This window comes from Myotis lucifugus, unplaced genomic scaffold (genome assembly GCF_000147115.1).
Source record: "Myotis lucifugus unplaced genomic scaffold, Myoluc2.0 scaffold_59, whole genome shotgun sequence".
Classification (NCBI taxonomy): domain Eukaryota; kingdom Metazoa; phylum Chordata; class Mammalia; order Chiroptera; family Vespertilionidae; genus Myotis; species Myotis lucifugus.
In genome coordinates this window covers 5,771,361-5,791,109 of record NW_005871107.1, presented here as the reverse complement: position 1 = coordinate 5,791,109, position 19,749 = coordinate 5,771,361, and the positions used below count along the sequence as shown (strand labels likewise).

At 35.7% G+C, this 19,749-nt stretch overlaps 1 protein-coding gene across 2 annotated transcripts in view; it reads left to right on the top strand.

Annotated features, from left to right (window-relative positions):
* The window catches only part of TMEM30A (transmembrane protein 30A), a 37,248-nt gene extending 20,986 nt beyond the window's left edge, over nucleotides 1–16,262 (top strand). Inside the window, exons 2-7 of one of the 2 annotated variants that reach the window (XM_006089337.3) lie at nucleotides 2,285–2,392; nucleotides 5,865–5,972; nucleotides 8,734–8,821; nucleotides 11,632–11,775; nucleotides 12,653–12,859; nucleotides 15,584–16,262. In XM_006089337.3, coding sequence (XP_006089399.2) covers nucleotides 2,285–2,392; nucleotides 5,865–5,972; nucleotides 8,734–8,821; nucleotides 11,632–11,775; nucleotides 12,653–12,859; nucleotides 15,584–15,777 — 849 coding nt within the window. In that variant the 3' untranslated portion in view covers nucleotides 15,778–16,262. The remainder of the gene's footprint in view (nucleotides 1–2,284; nucleotides 2,393–5,864; nucleotides 5,973–8,733; nucleotides 8,822–11,631; nucleotides 11,776–12,652; nucleotides 12,860–15,583) is intronic. The other variant, XM_023754284.1, reaches the window with a different exon arrangement.
* Nucleotides 16,263–19,749: the final 3,487 nt, after the last annotated feature.

The following is a 19,749-nucleotide window of genomic DNA, read 5'->3' as shown; positions in this document are numbered from 1 at the left end:
TAAAAAAATCTGATAATGGAAACAAAAGCTGTCATTTTAACTATCTGGCCAGGTCTTACACCAGCTGGTGTACTGCAATTTAGTTCTGACACTAATCACCCTGAGTTATCATCAGACTCCACAGGTGTAAGGACATGGTCCCCAATAAGACTGCCACTTCTTCATACACCAGCCGCAGCCAGGTCACCAGGCTATTCACACTTCTAGCCAAGTAGCTGACAGATAAGGGGGGTTCCCAAACCCCCTCACAAGACTGCTCTCACTTCAGATGCAAGTTGCAAGTTCAGAGGTCTCTAGGCCACCTACACTTCTGACCAACTGGCTATCAAATGGGGGGGGGGGTTTCCTGTGACCCCTCTCAGGTTTAATAATTTGCTAGAATGATTCATAGAACTCAGGGAAATGCTATACTTATGATTACAGTTTTATTATAAACAATAGAAATTGGGACCAGCTAAATGAAGAGATGCATAAGGCAAGGACTTGAAGGGTCCTGAATGCAGAGCCTCTTGCCCTCTCCCTGTGGAAGCAGGTCACATCACTCTCCTGGCACATCAGTGGATTAACCAACTAGGAAGCTCCCCTGTGCTTCCATGTCCAGAGTTTTTATTGAAATTTCATGACATAGGCATGATTGATTAAGCATTGGCCACAGGATTGAACTAAATTTCCAGCCTTTCTTCAGACAATGAGGGGTTCTGTGCCAAAGTCCCTAATCACATCTAGTCTTTCTGGTCACCAGCCCTGAGCCTGAGCCTGAGCCTGAACCATTTTGTTAGCATAAATTTGAGCTTGAATCAAGGGATTTATCAAAAACAAATACTCTCCTATCACAGGAAATTCCAAGGGTTTTAGAAACTCCCTGCCTGAAATCCAGGACAAAGACAAGACATACTCTTTTTTTTTTTTAATGTATTTTTATTGATTTCAGAGAGGAAGGGAGAGGGAGAGGAACATCAATGATGAGAGAGAATCATCGATTAGCTGCCTCCTGCACGCCCCCTACTGGGGATCAAACCCACAACCCTAGGTATGTACCCTTGACTGGAATCCATGCCGGGACCCTTCAGTCCGCAGATTTGACACTATCTACTGAGCCAAACTGGCTAGGGCTGGCAAATTCTTTATTAGACAACACCAGGCTTTTAAAAAATGGTAGCCCTTGAGAAACCTAATACTTTTTTTTTTTTAATTTGAAAATGTACCATGGAAAGCTAAGCTCAGATAACTGAAAAATATTTAAGATTAGAAGAGGTAAGAGCAATAGCTGATTTACAAATCTCTGTATTAGTCTTGTTTTAAATTATGTCCACAAAAGAACATCCAGCCTACAGAAAAGTCTTAAAAGAGTTTATTCTAGCCAAATTTTGAGGACATGCCCAGAAGCAAAATCTCAACTGATTGAGAAAATGCTTGGGAGAATAGCAGGTTTGCAGTTCCTTTTCTGCATTTAGAATCAAAGAAAATGTAAGGAGGAACACATGAAATCCATTGTTGGTAAATTAAGGAGGTGGGAGAAGGCAAACCAGGGAAATCTCTAGCATTGAACAAATGGCAAAATGGAGAAACACATATTTCTTGTACACTGGTGGGTACAGGATTGTTAATAATTTACATTTACAGTACATAGGGATGGTATATAAGGAACAAGATTAGCATGAGTGCTCTGGTGGTCATGTGCTCTGGTGTCTCCATTATGTCTTCAAGGGATCTAGAAAAGAAAATTACTCTGGCCTCCTAGATGCATAAGAACGATGGACAGAGTTCAGTTAAAGATTTACCTCTGCTAAGGAAGCTACAGGCCTGGGATGTGACTACCCGCCATGGCCTGCCCAGTTAGGAATTTATGATGAGACCATCCTGTGTGGTTACTTTTGTTCACTGAGCTTGTCAGGCCTCCATGTGGCCCCCTGAGCTTATTAGGGTTATGTTATAGCTCCTTTTTGCTCACAGTTCTTTAAATCTTTTTGTTATAGCTCTTTAAATCTTTCTACCTCGTGCAGTTTGGATTTCATATTTATGATTTTGATGCATAAATGATTTTCTTTTGATAAAAAGTATATAGAGAGAAATTTACTTGGAAAGGTGAGCTAGTATAATAACATATGAGTCTTTCCAGTTTTCACTCACACTGGTAAAATAAAATAAACAGATAACCTTAAAAAGCTTTTTTCCTGAGCTGTAGGTTGCTTCATTGGACTCACTTTCCTCTCTAAGAGCAAGTTATTTTAGAATGTATCCACTTTTTCCAAGGAAGTACTTCGTTCTGTTTTTTCTTTTGCAGATTGATTATACCGGAATAGACCCTTCCAGTCCCTGCAATAAATGTTTGTCCCGGAATGTGACACCTTGTATTTGTACAATTAACTTCACACTGGAACAGTCATTTGAGGTCTGTATTCCCAAGTAATGTGTTTAAGAAGCCATGCTTTCAAAAGTGTTGGTATTGTGTTAATTTTTTTACAAAATTGTTTTGTGTGTGTTTGGAGAAGTCACTTTAATTAATTGGTTGTAGATGCTCTTATGCTAAAAAAGCTTTTTTTTTTGCTATTGAGTTATGCTGCCTGGTAATTAAAGACATGTATTTAAGTAGTTTATTTTAGCACTTTGTAATCTAAATTTAAAACATTGTATTTTATATTACTGGAAAATTTTATTGTACAAATCACTTTTGATCACATTTATATCTACACTTGTATTTTTAAAATTATTGTTCAAATTATTTTGCCCACTTCTAATATTAAAACAAGTGTTTAGAAAATAAATACTGCCCTAGCTGATTTGGCTCAGTGAATAGAGCGTCGGCCTGTGGACCAGAGGGTCGTGGGTTCAATCCTGGTCAGGGGCATGTACCTTGGTTGCAGGCTCCTCGGGCCCTGACCTTGGTCGGAGGCAACTCCTCGGGCCCTGACCTTGGTCGGAGGCAACCAATTGATGTGTTTCTCTCACATCAATATTTAAAAATCAATGGAAAAATACCCTCGGCCAAGGATTAACAAAAAAAAAAAAAAAGAAGGAAGGAAGGAAGGAAAAAAAAAAAGAAGGAAGGAAGGAAGGAAGGAAGGAAGGGAGGGAGGGAGGGAGGGAGGGAAGTAATACTAATTCACCCATTATTTTACGGAATTATTTTTCTATCAGATATGATCCATTACCATAAATACAAACACTTAGTGAAACTATTGACCTCTTATGTCTTGATAAGCAGTTAGAACAACATTTCTGTGTGTGTGGTCTGTCTGTCTTTTGTATTCACACTTATCTAGCAATCTGGGAAACAGCATAAAGGACAAATGGCAAGACCAGTTTGTGCTCTTCTTTACCTGAAAATTGAACTTAAGAATTCTTTTATTTTTTAGGGGGCAAAACTGCTTTAATACATGCCAACTTTTTATGTTTTTCTACACTTGAGTTTTCTGAAAGGTAGTAATGACTTTTGTAGTCCCTGGTAGATGATTGCCATCTAGTGGTTGTAGATGCTCTTACACTAAAATAAAGGAAAATGTTGCCTTTTTATAAAAACAAGAAACTGAATTTGGGAGAAGGCAGATTATTTTACTTTGTTTCAGCAGAAATAACATATAAATTGAAAACACCATAGAAATTCTATTATTTTTCAATGTGATGGACAAATTATAAAGATGCATTAAGTTCTTTTTGTCAGAACAGGCAGAATTAAAGCATTGAAAGAGACTTGTAATGATTTAGAAGCTACATTAGTTTCCCCCCATTAAAAACAGTTATTTTAGCCCTAGCTAGTTTGGCTCACTGGATAGAGCGTCGCCTGGGGACTAAAGGGTCCCAGGCTCGATTCCGGTCAAGGGCATGTACCTTGGTTGCAGGCACATCCCCAGTGGGAGTGTGCAGGAGGCAGCTGATCGATGCTTCTCTCTCATCGATGTTTCTAACTCTCTATCCCTCTCCCTTCCTCTCTGTAAAAAATCAATAAAATATATTTTAAAAAAACAAAACAAAAAAACACACAGTTATTTTAGAACATTTCTTCTGCAAAGGTGATCATCTTCAGATTCATTATTTTGTGGGCTCTATGTTCTTTCGCAAGCCAACCATTTGAATTGCACTAAAGCCTTTTCAGAGAACTTCAAGTAAGTTATTTTGTCTCAGTATTCATTTAAAATAATTTCTTTTTTAGTTTGTAAGTTGAATTTACTGTACTTCTTAATTGAGATGATACTTTTTTTTAAAGCGTTTTCTTTGTTTCTGTGATATAATTTTTTTTTCAAATCCTCACTGGAGAATATTTTTTCCATTGATTTTTTTCTTTTTTCTTTTTGTAGAGAGATTGAAAGAGATGCAGGAGGAGGGAGGGAGGGAGGGAGGGGAAGAGAGTGAAAGAGAGAGAGAGAGAGAGAGACACATCCATGTGAGAGAGACACATCGACTGGTTGTCTCCTGCACACACCCCCTCCTGGGATGGGGAGCAAACCCTCAACTGAGTTATATGCCCTTGCCTGGCAGTTGAACCTCTAACCATTGAGCCAAACCAGCCAGGGCTGTGATAAAATTTTCATAACCAAAAATAAAGTAAGTAAATAGTTTTCATGTAAACATTTTCTTTATATAGAATAAGAATTTGCAAACATTTTACATTTGAAAATCAAGCTCTAAATAAATGATTATGTATATGAAAATAGCAAATCAAATAAAGCATATCTGAAATGTTATTGAATTTCTCTTTTTCCTGGATTCCTTTCATCCTTTAATTCCTTTTATTTAGTTTTAATTTTTAAAATTTGTATTGAATTTATTGGGGTGACATTGGTTAATAAAATTATATAGGTTTCAAGTGTACAATTATATAATACGTCATCTGTATATTGTATTGTGAGTTCACCACCCAAAGTCAGTTTTCCTTCTGTCACTATTATCCCTCCTTTTCTTTAATTTCTTTTAATTGAGGGTAAGATTACAGATAATAGAGGTAGCAACCAGAAAGTAGAAAATCGTGTCATGTTTTGCTACCTCTAAAAAAATCTTACATTCAAGATGGCATCTTGTGAATAATTGTAGTGTATGTAGGTTACTGTTCTTACTCAAGTTATTTCCAATTTGGCTCCATTGAATACATTAAAGTACTTTTCTTGATTATTACAAAGTGACACATTATTTTAGATACTTTACTAATTATTAATTTATTTTTTATTTTTTTGTGGTCTTTTTTTTAATATATATTTTTTATTGATTTCAGAGAGGAAGGGAGAGAGAGAGAGAGAGAGAGAGAGAAACATAATGATGAGAATCATTGATCGGCCGCCTCCTGCACGCCCCCCATTGGGGATCGAGCCCGCAACCTGGGCATATGCCCTGACCAGGAATCGAACTGGTGACCTCTTGGTTCCTAGGTCGATGCTCTACCGCTGAGCTACACCCAGCTGGGCCTAATTATTAATTTAATAATTACTACTACTATGTAGTATTCTGTGGAGAAATTTATTATGACTCAGCTCAAGTTCAGAATTACTTGGGCGGTAAGTGCTCATTGGGTAGACCAATCTGAATTAGAGAAAATTTTAAGTTGAAAGTAGATCAGAATAGGGGTGTGTGTGTGTGTGTGTGTGTGTGTGTGTGTGTGTGTGTGTTCTTTTAAATCTAAATAGCACTTCTTTGAAGTCTTTAAGGATATTTTCAAAGTTTATCCTTGGATTTTTGCAACATACTTTCTTTAACCTTACTTACAATTTGTGTTGTTTTAGATTGCCAAGTACTGGTAGAGTTCACCCCAGTACCTGTTTTTTAAGTTTTCATAAACTAGTACAGTCCAAAATTATGTAGCCTTTATGTATGCATGACACAGTTTTATACTTAATAGTTTTATGTGAAAAAATTTTCCCTTTCTGTTCCTGTAGGGCAATGTATTTATGTATTATGGACTGTCTAATTTCTATCAAAACCATCGTCGTTATGTGAAATCTCGAGATGATAGTCAACTAAATGGAGATCCTACTGCTTTACTTGTAAGTAAAATGATAAAATATGAAAATGTGCTTTCTATGAAACAATGTGCTAATTGTTTAGTTAGAAATGTTAAAAAAATGTTTTAAAGAATTGAAAGTGAGAGAGATTATTAGTGAAGCAGTAGAATAGAGAGAAGGCTACTTTACAGGCAGAGCAGCCAGAAAAGTTAATTTTAATAATGCTAGGATATATTAAACCTTTACTTGCCATGTATAGTTTATTTAATGAGGGTTTTTATTTAAAAAATGTTCCCCCTGGAATTTACAAAGATTAATGATTTCTCCCAGCCAGAAGACAAATTACTACCTGCTTGTTTCTAATAGTGTTCTTGGGATTTTTTGCTTTATTAATCTGTTTGTAATGGAATTTTGACAAGTCTAGCATTCTGGGTATGTAATTTGTTCTGTTTGGGTTTATTAGTTATTATCACACTAAGAATATGTAAATAAGCTATCTTTTTAAATTTCTGAGATTGTGTTTTAGAATGGAACATGTATGCTCTTCATTTTTTGGCTTGTGGGAAGCCTGAGTAGTAAAGTCCAAAGGGTGGGTTACTGAAAAATTGTCTGAGGAACTTTTTGAAAATATAGATTTCAGAATTCTAAGTATAGCAAGTTAGTGTCTGCAAGGGTGGAGCTCTAAAATGTATATTTTAACAAGCTCCCTTTCTGATGCCCAGCCTGGTTTGGGAATCGATAGACTAGAGGATCTTAGTCTTCTGACTGTTATTCAGCTTTTCATAGTAGTGGTTGGTGTGCAAGTAAGTATTTATGTTATTGCTGCCAGTCCAACAAACCATCAGAGTCCCAGAGCAATCTAGGATCTCTTACAAACGGTGAATCTCTTAGAATGTAATTTAGGATCATATTGTGACCAGAATGGTTCTGGTAAACCATTGCCCTACTGGTTTTATTGCTAGTTCCTGATGTTTGGGTTCTTAAGAAATAGCAAGTCTGTTTAAAGATTTTAGTTAGGGCTGTAATATTTTACAATTTATGTGGGATTTACTCTGTGGGATCCAATTTTTAGAACTCAAATCCAGTGAAAGTGATGTTCTTTGAGACATACCAACTTCCTAGGCCTCTCTCAATTTTTTGATTGGGAACATAGATTGAGTGTGTTCAGAGACCCAAAGTGGTAGTTGATTTATAATTATTTTATTTAGATATCTACTCATTTCACTGAGGGTGAAAGAAGCTGAGATTGATTCTTTTTTTACAAACTGCAAGCAAAGATTTTAGACTAGACTAGGAATTGATGAAATGTTTTATTGTAAAGGGCTAGATGATAAATATTTTCAGCTATGTAGGTCATATGGTTTCTGTAGCAGCTACTCACCTCTGCCATTGTAGAATGGAAGCAGCTATAGACAATACTTAAATGAATGGGTGTAACTGTATTCCAATAAACTTTATTTACAAAAACAGGTGGTAAGCTGGATTTTGCCTGCTTGCTGTCATTTATTGGTCCCTGGTCTGTACCAAAATGTGTGAATTTTTTTTTTTCCAATCCTCACCCAAGGATATTTTTTCCCTTGATCTTCAGAGAGAATGAAAGGGAGGGAGAAGAGGGGAGACAGAAACAGAGAAACATCGATGTTAGACACACTGGCTGGTTGCCTCCTGCACACACCCCAACTGGGGGTGGGGAGGGAATTTGTCCGGGGAATTGAACCCGTGACCCTTTGGTCCATGGTCTGACTCTAACCACCAACCAGGGCCAAACTGTGTGAATTTAAGACCAGGTGATTTTCAAAAATCTTAAAGATTTCAAAAATGGGCAGATTGAAGTTCAAGTTACTTAACATTGTGTGTAAGACTTCATAATATGATATCAACCTACACTTTAGGCTCATTGTTTTATACTTTATCTTTTTAAAAAAATGTTTTTATTGATTTGAGAGAGAGAGAGCGAGAGAGAGAGAGAGAGAGAGAGAGAGAAGAGAGAAGAGAGAAGCATCATGTGAGATTGTTTTGTGAAATGGCTTAATGTGGCCTTGGAGTCCCAGAACAACTCATATATACAACTAATCTCTACTTGGTAGAATCTCCATTTAACCCTGCAACTGCCATATGTCCTTGAGATCTTCAATAGGGACTAATGCTTCTTGCCTAGCCAGCATTTTCGTTTTCCTTGTACCTGGATGCACAGTTTAGAAAAGATAGTTATATTCTAGGAATCTGCATTAAGCCAACTCCCTCCCTCCTTGCTTCCCTTCCTTCTTTTCTTTTTTCCTTCCCTTGACAGGGGATTTAACTCAGAATCACAAATTTTGAATTAATCCTGTTAATTTTATAAGTGAGCACAGGTAAATCAAGGGACTTGCCCAAAGTCACATAGTACACAACTGGAACTAGAATCTCCAGTCTCTTTACCTCCAGTTTAAGACCCCTTCAATTATGTCACAACTAGATTGACAGTAGATTGCTTCTTAATTTTTCTTGGACAGAAAACTTCTTGTGGTTATGATTTCTGTGTTGATATGAAAATAAAAAATGTCAATTTGGTATATACCTGTATGACAAAATATATGCAAGGAAAAGTTACATTAAAATGATAATGCAGTAATGTTAAGGAATGTATTTTAGTATTTAAATGTAGTGTTATTTATAGTCTACTTAAAATACAGACTCATTTTGTATACATTGCAAGTGAGAAGCAAGTAGGGATTGAATTTTTAATCAGTAATAGGAGCCTAGCTCATAGTTCTCTTGGAGGCCTGGGTAATAATTTCTCTTTTCTTTTCCTTCTAAATATCAGAATCCCAGTAAGGAATGTGAGCCTTATCGAAGAAATGAAGACAAACCGATTGCTCCTTGTGGAGCTATTGCCAACAGCATGTTTAATGGTATGATATAAATACAAAGATATAGACATAAAATTAGGAAACTTTATATAATCTTACTAGAGGCCCAGTGCACGAAATTTGTGCACTGGTAGGGTCCCTAGTGGCTGTTCGCTGCCAGCCAGGGCCTCCCTCCCTTCCCCCGGCTGGTCCCACCCCCTGGTCAAACTCCCGGACGAACTCCCCGTTGAGGGGACAATTTGCATACTATGCTTTTATTATATAGGATTACAGATTTAATAGTCTAGTAAACATGAATGAAATTGAGAAATTCAACAATCTTAAGATAAATACAGGGTGTCTCAAAACAATGTATGTACACTTTAACAGCTGATAGCTCAGTTTTCAGCATGAAATGTATTTAATAAACACTGCCTTTATAATTATTCAAAGTGTGTGCATACATTTTTTGGGAATACTCTATATATCAATTAGTAATTCAGTGGGGTATTATAATGCTTTGTGACTTTCTTCTGAGAATGCTTATATTTTAAGGATGAATTTTTGTTTCTGGGAAGAAATAAGCAGGGACATGAGCTTTCCTATTTCATATATGATAAAATAAAAGCTAGGTTACCTTTCCCACCAACTTTTAATATTTATATCATTAAAAAGATGCTACAGTTGATCATTTAGAGCAGCACTGTATAATTATAAATATAATGTGAACCATAAATGTGAGACATGCATATAATTTTCAGTTTTCTAGTAGTCACATTAAAAATAATAAAAAGAAATAAGTGAAATTAATTTTTAATTAAGTTTATTGAGGTAATATTGGTTAATAAAATTATGTAGGTTTCAAGTATACAGTTCTGTGATACATCATCTTTATATTGCATTTACCACCCAAAGTCAAATATCCTTCTATCACCATATATTTGATCCTCTTTAACCTTTACCACTCCCTACCCCCTTTTCCTCTGTTAACCACCATATTGTTGTCTGTTTATGAGTTTTTGTTTGTTTTATTTGTTCATTTGTTGCTTTTAGTTTTATATCCCACATATGAGTGAAATCATGGTTCTTGACTTTTTCTGACTTCTTTCATGTTAGCATGATATTCTCAAGATTTATCCACATTGTTGCAGATGGCAGTAATTCATCTTTTCTTATGGCTGAATAGTGTTCCATTGTATATATGTACCACATTTTCTTTATCCAATTTTCTATTGAGGGACACTTTGTTGTTTCCATGTCTTGGCCACCGTGAATATTGCTGCAATGAATATAGGGGTGCATATATGTTTGTGAATAAATGTTTCCAAATTTTTGGGGTAGATACCCAGAAAAGGGTTTCTGGGTTATATGGTAAGTCCAGACTTAATTTTTTAAGGAACCTCCATACTGTTTTCCTTAGTAGCTATGCCAGTTTATATTCCCACCAGCAGTGATGGTGGGTTCTGTTATATCAAACTACAAAGCTTCTGCACAGCAAAAGGAACCATTAGCAAAACAAAAAGGCAGCCAACTGAATGGGAGAAAGTATTTGCAAACAATGGGAGATATTTGCTCTGACTAAGGATTAATATCCAAAATAAATAAAAAACTCATAGAACTCAACAACAACAAAATTACCCACTCAAATAATAGGCAGAGGACCTGAACAGACACTTCTTCCAAGAAAACATACAAATGGCCAACAGATATATGAAAAGATGCTCAACTTTGCTAGCGGGGAAATACAAATTGAAACTACAGTGAGATACCAACTCACATCTGTTAGAATGGCTGTTATCAATAAGACAAGTAATAACATGTTGGAGAGGTTGTGAAATTAATTTTAATAATATATTTTATTGAACCCAATAAGCTCAAAACATCATTTCAGCATATAAATAATATGCATTATATAAAAGTTGTTGATAAGATATTTTATATTCTACTAGAGGCCGGGTGCATGAATTCGTGCACCAGTGGGGTCCCTTGGCCTAGCCTGCAGGTTCGGACCGAAACCTGCTCTCTGACATTCTCTGAGAGGTCCAAGATTGTGGAGTGTGCAGGCCAGGCTGAGGGACCCCAGTGCACAGTCGGGGCTGGGGAGGGATGTGGGAGGTTGGCCAGCCAGGGAGGGACCATGGGATGGCTCCAGGGTGTGTCTGGCCCATCTTGCTCAGTTCTGATCAGCCGGATCCCAGCAGCAAGCTAACCTATAGGTCAGAGTGTCTGCCCCCTGATGGTCAGTGCATGTCATAGTGACTGGTCGACCGGTCGACTGTCTGCCCCCTGGTGGTCAGTGGACATCATAGCGAGCAGTTGAGCAGCCTTAGCATATCATTAGCATGTTACGTTTTGATTGGCTGAATGGACAACTGGACACTTAGCATATTAGGCTTTTATTATATAGGATTTTTTATACTAAGTCTTTGATATACATTTACAAAACATTCATTTAGCTGTCATTTCAAAAGCTCTATAGCCATGTAACCACTGGCTACTATATTGGACAGTGCAGATAGAGAAATGCATAAACCATTAACTATTTATGAACGCATGTTTAAAAGAAAGAAGAGGCAGATTTACCTTGCAAATAATTTTATTTGGTTTAATATTAAAACATTTGACCTTATCACCTATCAGCCAAATAGGAAAGTAACCTAGAACTGTATTGAGTGATGAAAGAAAAGTCCATCTGGGATTATAAATTTTTAATTGCTAATTCACTTATAAATAATCAAGAGCAAATATACATCATATGCCTACTCTGTTACCACCACTTTTGGGAGCAAATACCAGATCCTCATTTCTCATAGAGTAAAGCAGGTATTATGGATTTTCAATATTTAGCAATATCTTCCTTTTCTTATGTTTAGATACATTAGAATTGTTTCTGGTTGTCAATGGATCATTTTCAACGGCAATTCCTTTGAAAAAGAAAGGTATTGCTTGGTGGACAGATAAAAATGTGAAATTTAGAAATCCCCCTGGAGAAGGCCCCCTAGAAGAACGATTCAAAGGTAAAATATTACTAATATCCTTTTAAAACATGATATAAGCTAGAAGTTTTAATAAAGTACCTAAAATTTTCAATCTTTCGAATCTCAGAAGATGTTTATGCTTTTTGAAAACAGCTACTTTTCTTAACTTCATACATAGTAAGGTAAAAGTATGTAGTCTGTTCTAATGTACTGAAATCCTAAAGGAAATGTAAACTTTTAATCTTAAACTTCTCTGGTATTTTCTTATAAGCATTTTACCCATAATCTTTTAAAACTGCAATGAAGTTTCTTTTTAACAAACCCCTATTATTTATTATAATTATAGATCCAAATTTACTTTTGTTTCTATATCTCAATTTCACAATGTAATGTTTCATACCACTATATCTTTGCATTAAATTATCTGCCTTTTGGTATATACTCAACAGCTCACTTTTAGTATTCTCTTTTATATATATTTTGATTTCAGAGAGGAAAGAAGAGGGAGAGATAGAAACATCAATGATGAGAGAGAATCATTGATCAGCTGCCTCCTGCACGCCCCCTACTGGGGATTGAACCTGAAACCCAAGCATGTGCCCTTGACTGGAATCGAACCTGGGACCTCCCAGTCCGTAGTCCAACACTCTATCCACTGAGCCAAACCAGCTAGGGCCTTTTAGTATTCTCTTAATTGAGATATTAAATCTTTGTAATTATGTTAAGTTGTTACATGAGGAATTGGTTTCTCTCTTGATATAAGACTTCCTTAGAATATGAATGTATTCAAACCTTTGAAAATGAGAAAAATATTCTGATTGTGTAATATATATCTTTGTTTTATTAGAGTGTGAATTTTCAGTGAAACTCTTAATAGAATATTTTGTCTCTCCCACTCCCACCCCTCCTTTTTAAGATACAACAAAGCCAGTAAACTGGGTTAACCCAGTATACTTGCTGGATTCTGACCAAGATAATAATGGATTCATAAATGAAGATTTTATTGTTTGGATGCGTACTGCAGCATTGCCTACTTTTCGTAAGTTATATCGTATTATAGAGCGGAAAAGTGATTTACATCCAACGTTACCAGCTGGAGACTACTTTTTGAATATCAAATACAGTATCCTTTTTTGGCCATGAGCACATATTCATAGAATTGGAAAGGAGTGTAGTTCAGCCATATCTTAGTTATGTGGTATGCTACTTTGTGTTGAGTTATGATCTCTGCATTTTTATAGGAGTGTATGTATGGGTAAGTATCTTTTATGCCTTCCAGAAATATCTTTAATTTTTATATACTTTGTACTAGGGTTTAAGCATATTATTTGGTAAAATTATTTAAAATGTAGGTTCTGGGTTTACTTGTAAGCTAGATATTTTTACAAGGGTGATTGTAATTGAGCTTAATGGGAAGGCCAGTGAATGTACCTAATAAAAAATAAGTGTTGGTGGTACAAGCTGATTTTTTAAGATATATTTTTATTGATTTCAGAGAGAGGAAGAAAGAGGGCGAGAGAGAGGAAAATCAATGAGAGAGAATCATTGATTCGTTGCCTCCTGCACGCCCCCTGCTGGGAATCAAGCCCACAACCTGGACATAAGCCCTAAATGGGAATTGAACTGTGACCTCCTGGTTCATAGGTCGACGCTCAACCACTGAGCCATGGCGGTTGGGCTACAAGCTGTTTTAATATATATTTTTACATATTAAAAATCAGCAGATATGTTAACTAATATCAACATAATTGTTTCTAACTATTGCTCTGTTCATAGTACAAAACATTTTTATCATTAGCTGTATTTTGCCACATTAATAATTGAGATGTAATTTTCAGTGCTGATAAATATTCATTTCAATCTGACTGTGTCAACATTGTACTAAGTATTTTCCATGCATTATTTTACTTAAATTCAAGCTTTATGAAGTAGTAGTCACCTCCATGTTATAGACAAGGATACAGGAACATAGAGCATTTAAGTAACTTGCCTGAGATTACACAGGAAATAAGTAGAAGAGTTGAAGCTCATGGTCAAGCTGTTGACCCCAAAGGCCATGACTTTTCCGTCAATCACCATCCCTAGCTAATTTAAACCAGTCCATACCAGCCTAGATGCAGTCTTTCCTAAGACGGAAATGTTGAGCACTACCTTTTATTCAAAACAAAGTCCTTACATTTTTAAATCTCTATTTCATTTTATATCTTATGAATGAAAAGTTTCTTAAATATTAGCATTTAAATGTTTGCTAATGACAGATTAAAAGTTACCAAGTTTTTGAAACTAGGTCCCCCTAGGAGCAATTTTGGGCAGACAGACCCAGTTCAGGTGCTAGTAGAATGAACATTATCTTGATACTGAACTGCCCTCTACTTTGGCTACAGTCTCAAGATAATGCTTTAAAATTACTTAAAATGTAGGTTCTGAATTTATTTGTAAGCTAGATATTTTTACATGGTTGACTGTAATTGAGCTTAATGGGAAGACCAGTGTAACCAAAGTACAGGGCAGCATTCAATATCAAGATAATGCTCTTTCTACTAGCACCTGAACTGGCTCTGTCTGCCCAAAATTGCTCCTACAGGGACATACTTTCAAAAACTTGGTAACAGTATCCAAACCTGAAGCCTCCAGACTACAATAAAGGAAAGTCTTTGGAGTGAGCACTCAGGAATTCTCAGCTGAGAATTTGCATCCTAGGCATGGAGAGGAGAACTGTTAGGAGAATGCAGGATATATTGAAGATTGACAAGATGGGCCTGCAAAATATCAAGGGTTAATTATCAAAACTAGGTATAAGGTAGGAACTAGATATTAGAATTAAGGCAGAAGCCCATTTTTTAGGTTTGTGATACTGGGAGATACTCGCATGGGTGATTTGAGACTGTACTCCTCAGAGCTCTGGGTTAGTTAGAGCTCTCATAATCAGTGTGAACTGATTTAAGAAACTAGTGGAGCTAAACGTGCCATTTGGAGTCATTTGGAGAGTTGCAGGAGCCCAGAGAAACAGATGGGGCCCAATACTTGATTCAAAAGCCGCTTGTGAAAAGGTTGTAAATCTTTTACATAAGGACTTAGTTGTCCCCTTCTCTGACCTGTTGCTACAATCCTAGAACTGATCCATGCTCATCCAATAAACTGGCGTCTCATTTCATAAATCTCTTTAACAACCCACCTTTCACTTCCACTCTGTTTTAGCCATCACCTCTCTGTGTCACACCATGAATTTTATCATTACTCCAAATCAGCAAGTTAAGACTTTAGTATAATGCTTTTTTACCCTGTCCTTAGAGTCTTCTCATATTCTCATAACTACTCTCTTGCTACACATGCTCTTTGAGCTTACAGAGGAGACTTCTGACCCCTTCATCTTTTCCTTGTCTCTTGGTCTGTCAACCTCCTCTTTGAGGGTTTAACTGCTACTAGTATTTATTTGAAATATTTTTTCACATTATATTTCTTTTTTTCATTTTATTTTAAGTATTTATTGTTGAAAATACTACATAGACCCCTTCTGTTCCCCTTTAATCCTTCTAGTCATTTATTTTTGGCATTTTGCCCCTCCTGTGTAATGAGGGCACAAGTGTCTGAGAACCGATATAACTGTTAAATTTGGTTGTTTTTTCTTGCAAACTATATTGGCTATCCTACTAACATTTAATCTGCTAAACCAGTTCTTCAAGATAAATATTACACAATTATTTTATGATTCAGAACATGGGAGTAAGGTGCCTGGGTATCATAGAATTATGCCAATGAATTACAAGCAATTAAATGCTAACTTTTTAAGGTGTATTTTAAAAATAAAGTCACTGAACATGGAAAAGTTTTCCTATTCACTCTTCAGATTACCCTGTACATTCTTTTGATGGACGAAAACGGATGATCTTAAGCACTATTTCATGGATGGGAGGAAAAAATCCATTTTTGGGAATTGCTTATATCACCACTGGATCCATCTCCTTCCTTCTGGGAGTTGTATTGCTAGTAATTAATCATAAATATAGAAACAGTAGTAATACTGCTGACATTACCATTTAATTTTATATTCTGAAAACAAACTTACCGCATGTACATCAAGGCCAGTTCTGTTCAGCCTAGCTTTTGAATGCCGATGTCTGGTTAGTATGTCATTTTTGAGGTTGGCATACCACTTTTTATTTTAAAAAGTCTTTGTCCTTTACTTCATTCCTATGGATGACTTATGAAAATATATGATGGGTATAAAACAAATTAACTTTATTGATCATGTCAGCACTGTAACTACTGAAATGGCATTCTAATGTTTGCTTTTTGATGGGACAGCCCATATGCATAGAGCCTCTATCATGTGAAATGTGTCTGCTGCTTAAATGTTTATGCTGTGTTGATAAATATTATATTGACATACGTGCTGTATATGTGTGCCTATTGTGTAAAGAGAGGAATTACAAGATGTATGAGTATAATGCTTTGCTAACCTTCAGGATTCAAAGTTATGAAAAAATGAAGAAAGACCAAATCTAAATAAAACACTTCATCATTGTCTTGTGTCATGTGTAAAGGCTTAAAGTACCATCTTTGGTGAGGTGGTTCATGTATTTAATTTATCCAGTACAGTTCTTTGTCAAGCTTAGTTTTGATTTCACCTTTGAAGTCTTACTTATGCTCATGTCTGAAGAGGTCAGGTAGGAGAATTTAAAATTCGTCTTTCCATTTGGTTAAGATGTTGCAGTCAGGAACCCCAATTCACTTGATATGTTTTTACATGTGATCATGGAAATACCTCAAGCTTTTTTTACTTTGCAGGTAAGTGTTTTGACTTCAGTACTAATATTACATTGCAGAAATTTTGGAAAATAGTAACCTTTATTTCCTCTATATTTCATTCAATTTTTGCATATAGGTCAAATATGGATGTGTATGCACATTCTCTTTAGTTAATGCAACAATTGTTTTGGTTGGTTTTCCTAATACATTATATATATATATATATTAATCCTCACCTGAGGACATGTTTTTTTTTTAATTGATTTGAGAGAGAGAGAGAGAGAGACATCCATGTGAGAGAAAAACATTGATTGGTTGTCTCCCACACGCATCCAGACTGGGATCCAACCCACAACCTAGGTATGTGTCCTGACCAGGAACTGAACCTACAACTTTTTAGTGTATAGCATGATGCTCCAACCAAATGGATCACCTGGCCAGGCCTAAGAAATATTTGAAAAAGTGGTTCTTTAAATTTCCTTATTAAATTCTGGAGATTTTTGAGTATATACATTATAAATTATATATGGTTGAAGCTGTTGTATTTTCTATCACTGGAATTATTTTAATATTCCTTATTGAATAAATGTTGTAATTTGTTTGCTATAAAACTTATTCTTGAATGCAAACTTATTTTTTCACATTCATGAAAATGTATGAATTAGAGGACTTAATCTCATTGAAATTGCTTTTTTTTTTTTAACTCATATGTTTATATAGAAGAATGCCTGCTAATTTAGAATTTGTAATGGTTTCCTTCAGTTATATTTTAAATCAGAAGGTCTGGGTAATGTATCAATTTTGATTAGTATGTTTTTTAAAAAACCAAAACCAAAAAAATTATGTAATAGTAGAAATGTGCCACACCTAAGTTTTGTATAGCGTGACTTTTAATTTGTTGAATATTACTTGCATGAGGTACTTAATATATGATTATACTGAAATTTCTGAGTGCACAGGGTATTTTTGTCTCAAAATAGTCTTGGTTTTGTCAGTCTTTCAGAATATTAGTATTTGTTCTCATAATTGACCCTCTTAACCATGGCAGTTGATCTTCTGGGATACATTATTGGGGGAGAGGGGTCCTGTTAGTTGTCCAGATTGAGTTTGTTCTGTTTAAGGAGGACTTCCATCCCGCATCCCTTTTTCTAATTGGGGGACCAAAGGTGCTGCTAAAGAAATGTTGAAGAGTCCTTCCAATATTTTCTCATCTGTGAAGATGAAATCTTAAAATATATTTGGAGTTTTATCTCTTTTATAACTACATTGATGGCTTTAGTTTCTTCTGTCTCCTCCCCTTTGAGCTCTAAGGGATTCCTTTTGGTAAATATGAAGAATGTGGAACATTTATATGGCCTCTGTAAAATATTGGTAAATATGAAGAATGTGGAACATTCATGTGGCCTCTTTCTTGTGGGCTTTATGCTCATTTTTTGGAAACAATGTAATATTCAACTTTCAAAGAATTATGTTTAATTTTAAGACAACTAGGTTAAATAGAAGACATTGAAGAATGCATTAACTTGCAGGAAATATTTTGATATGTGAAGTTTCTCAATTGAAGGAATTATTAGTAAATAAAAACTAAGAAATGTCATTGAAATAATAAGGCAGTTTAAAAATAAATTGGTAAAAATAACTGTATTATCAAATAGAGAATTATTCAACCAAGAGGAGAGTCAAATGAATATTATTTATTGATTAGTAAGTTTATTTGTAATCTTGATTATGTTAAAATATAGCTTTCTGTTAGTATGTTCTGTATTAATAAAAATGAACAAAATTAATTTGGCTATGTTCATGTGTCTTCCTAAAATAACAATGCCCTGGGGTTGTTGCTGACGTTTAGCACTAAATTTTTCACTCAGGGTCAATGAGCTCAAATTTCAGCATTTCTATGCCTAGATTTAATTGCCGTATGGATATCTATAATAATAAAAGTGTAATATGCTAATTAGACCAGACGTCCTTCCGGACAAAGCTGGGGCTGCGAGGGAAGCCCGGGTCCCGGGTGCCAGAGGGAAGCCAGTGCGGGCAGCCGGGGGAAGAAAGACCTACTCTTGATGAATTTCGTGCATCAGGCCTCTAGTATAGTATATTAATCACTGACAGCATCAACTCAGTATTATCCATATTATTGAGTAATGTGTTCTTACCAGGAAGTGGTCAAATTGTCACCTGAGTTATAGGCAGACAGGCTAAACTTCATATTCACAGGAAATGTCTAGTAAATAGAAAATGAAAATGTGGGATAGAGGCAAAGATGATGAAAATAATGAAGTGAGGGGGGCACACAGGAAATGAAAAGCCAGACTAGGAAAGAGGAACAGCTGAGAAGTAGGGTTAATGAATGTTGTCCAGTCTGTTCACCACCTATCTTTATGGAAACACTGCCTTAGAATTACAGTATAGTCCTTTGTTGGTTAAGTCACAAAGTTTTGTTCTTTGTGAACATGGTTACTTTGAGGGGAAGGACAGGGTGAGGAAGTGCTTTCTCAAGAAGAATTTTTTAAAAAAAATATATTTTATTGATTTTTTACAGAGAGGAAGGGAGAGAGATAGAGAGTTAGAAACATCGATGAGAGAAACATCGATCAGCTGCCTCCTACACACCCCCCACCGGGGATGTGCCCGCAACCCAGGTACATGCCCTTGACCAGAACCGAACCCGGGTTCCTTCGGTCCGCAGGCCAACGCTCTATCCACTGAGCCAAACCGGTCTCGGCATCAAGAAGAATTTTGATGCATAAATGTAGAGTTTGGATGATCTAGTAAAGTGTTTTAGAGCTACTCTTTTTAGCTCATGCCCCATTCAATAAATATAAAAATCACATTTCCCCTCATGTCATTTGAAATTTCAAAATAAATCATACCATGGTAACCTTATTTGCTTTTATATATCTGTAAAATTTATCAAAGTAACATACACAATTTAAAAAATCTAAAGATCTTATGATGAAAAGCAGTAGTCCCAACTTACTTTACCTTCCAGAGACAATCATTTTGACTCCAAAAGTTTATTTGGGTTTTTATCTTAGTGTATCTAAATAATATGCCTATTCTACTGTTGCTTGATTTAACACTTTTAGACATTACCTTGATGTGACCAGATAATTAAGCTCTCTAACACACTCTCCCCTTCTCCCATTATAAAGTTATGCCATAAAATTTACTAAATGCATTCGCTACTGTTTAATTATACTGTAGTGCAAAGCAGTGCACCATGATTACATTTTGTATAATTTTATTTCTTCTGGACTTAAT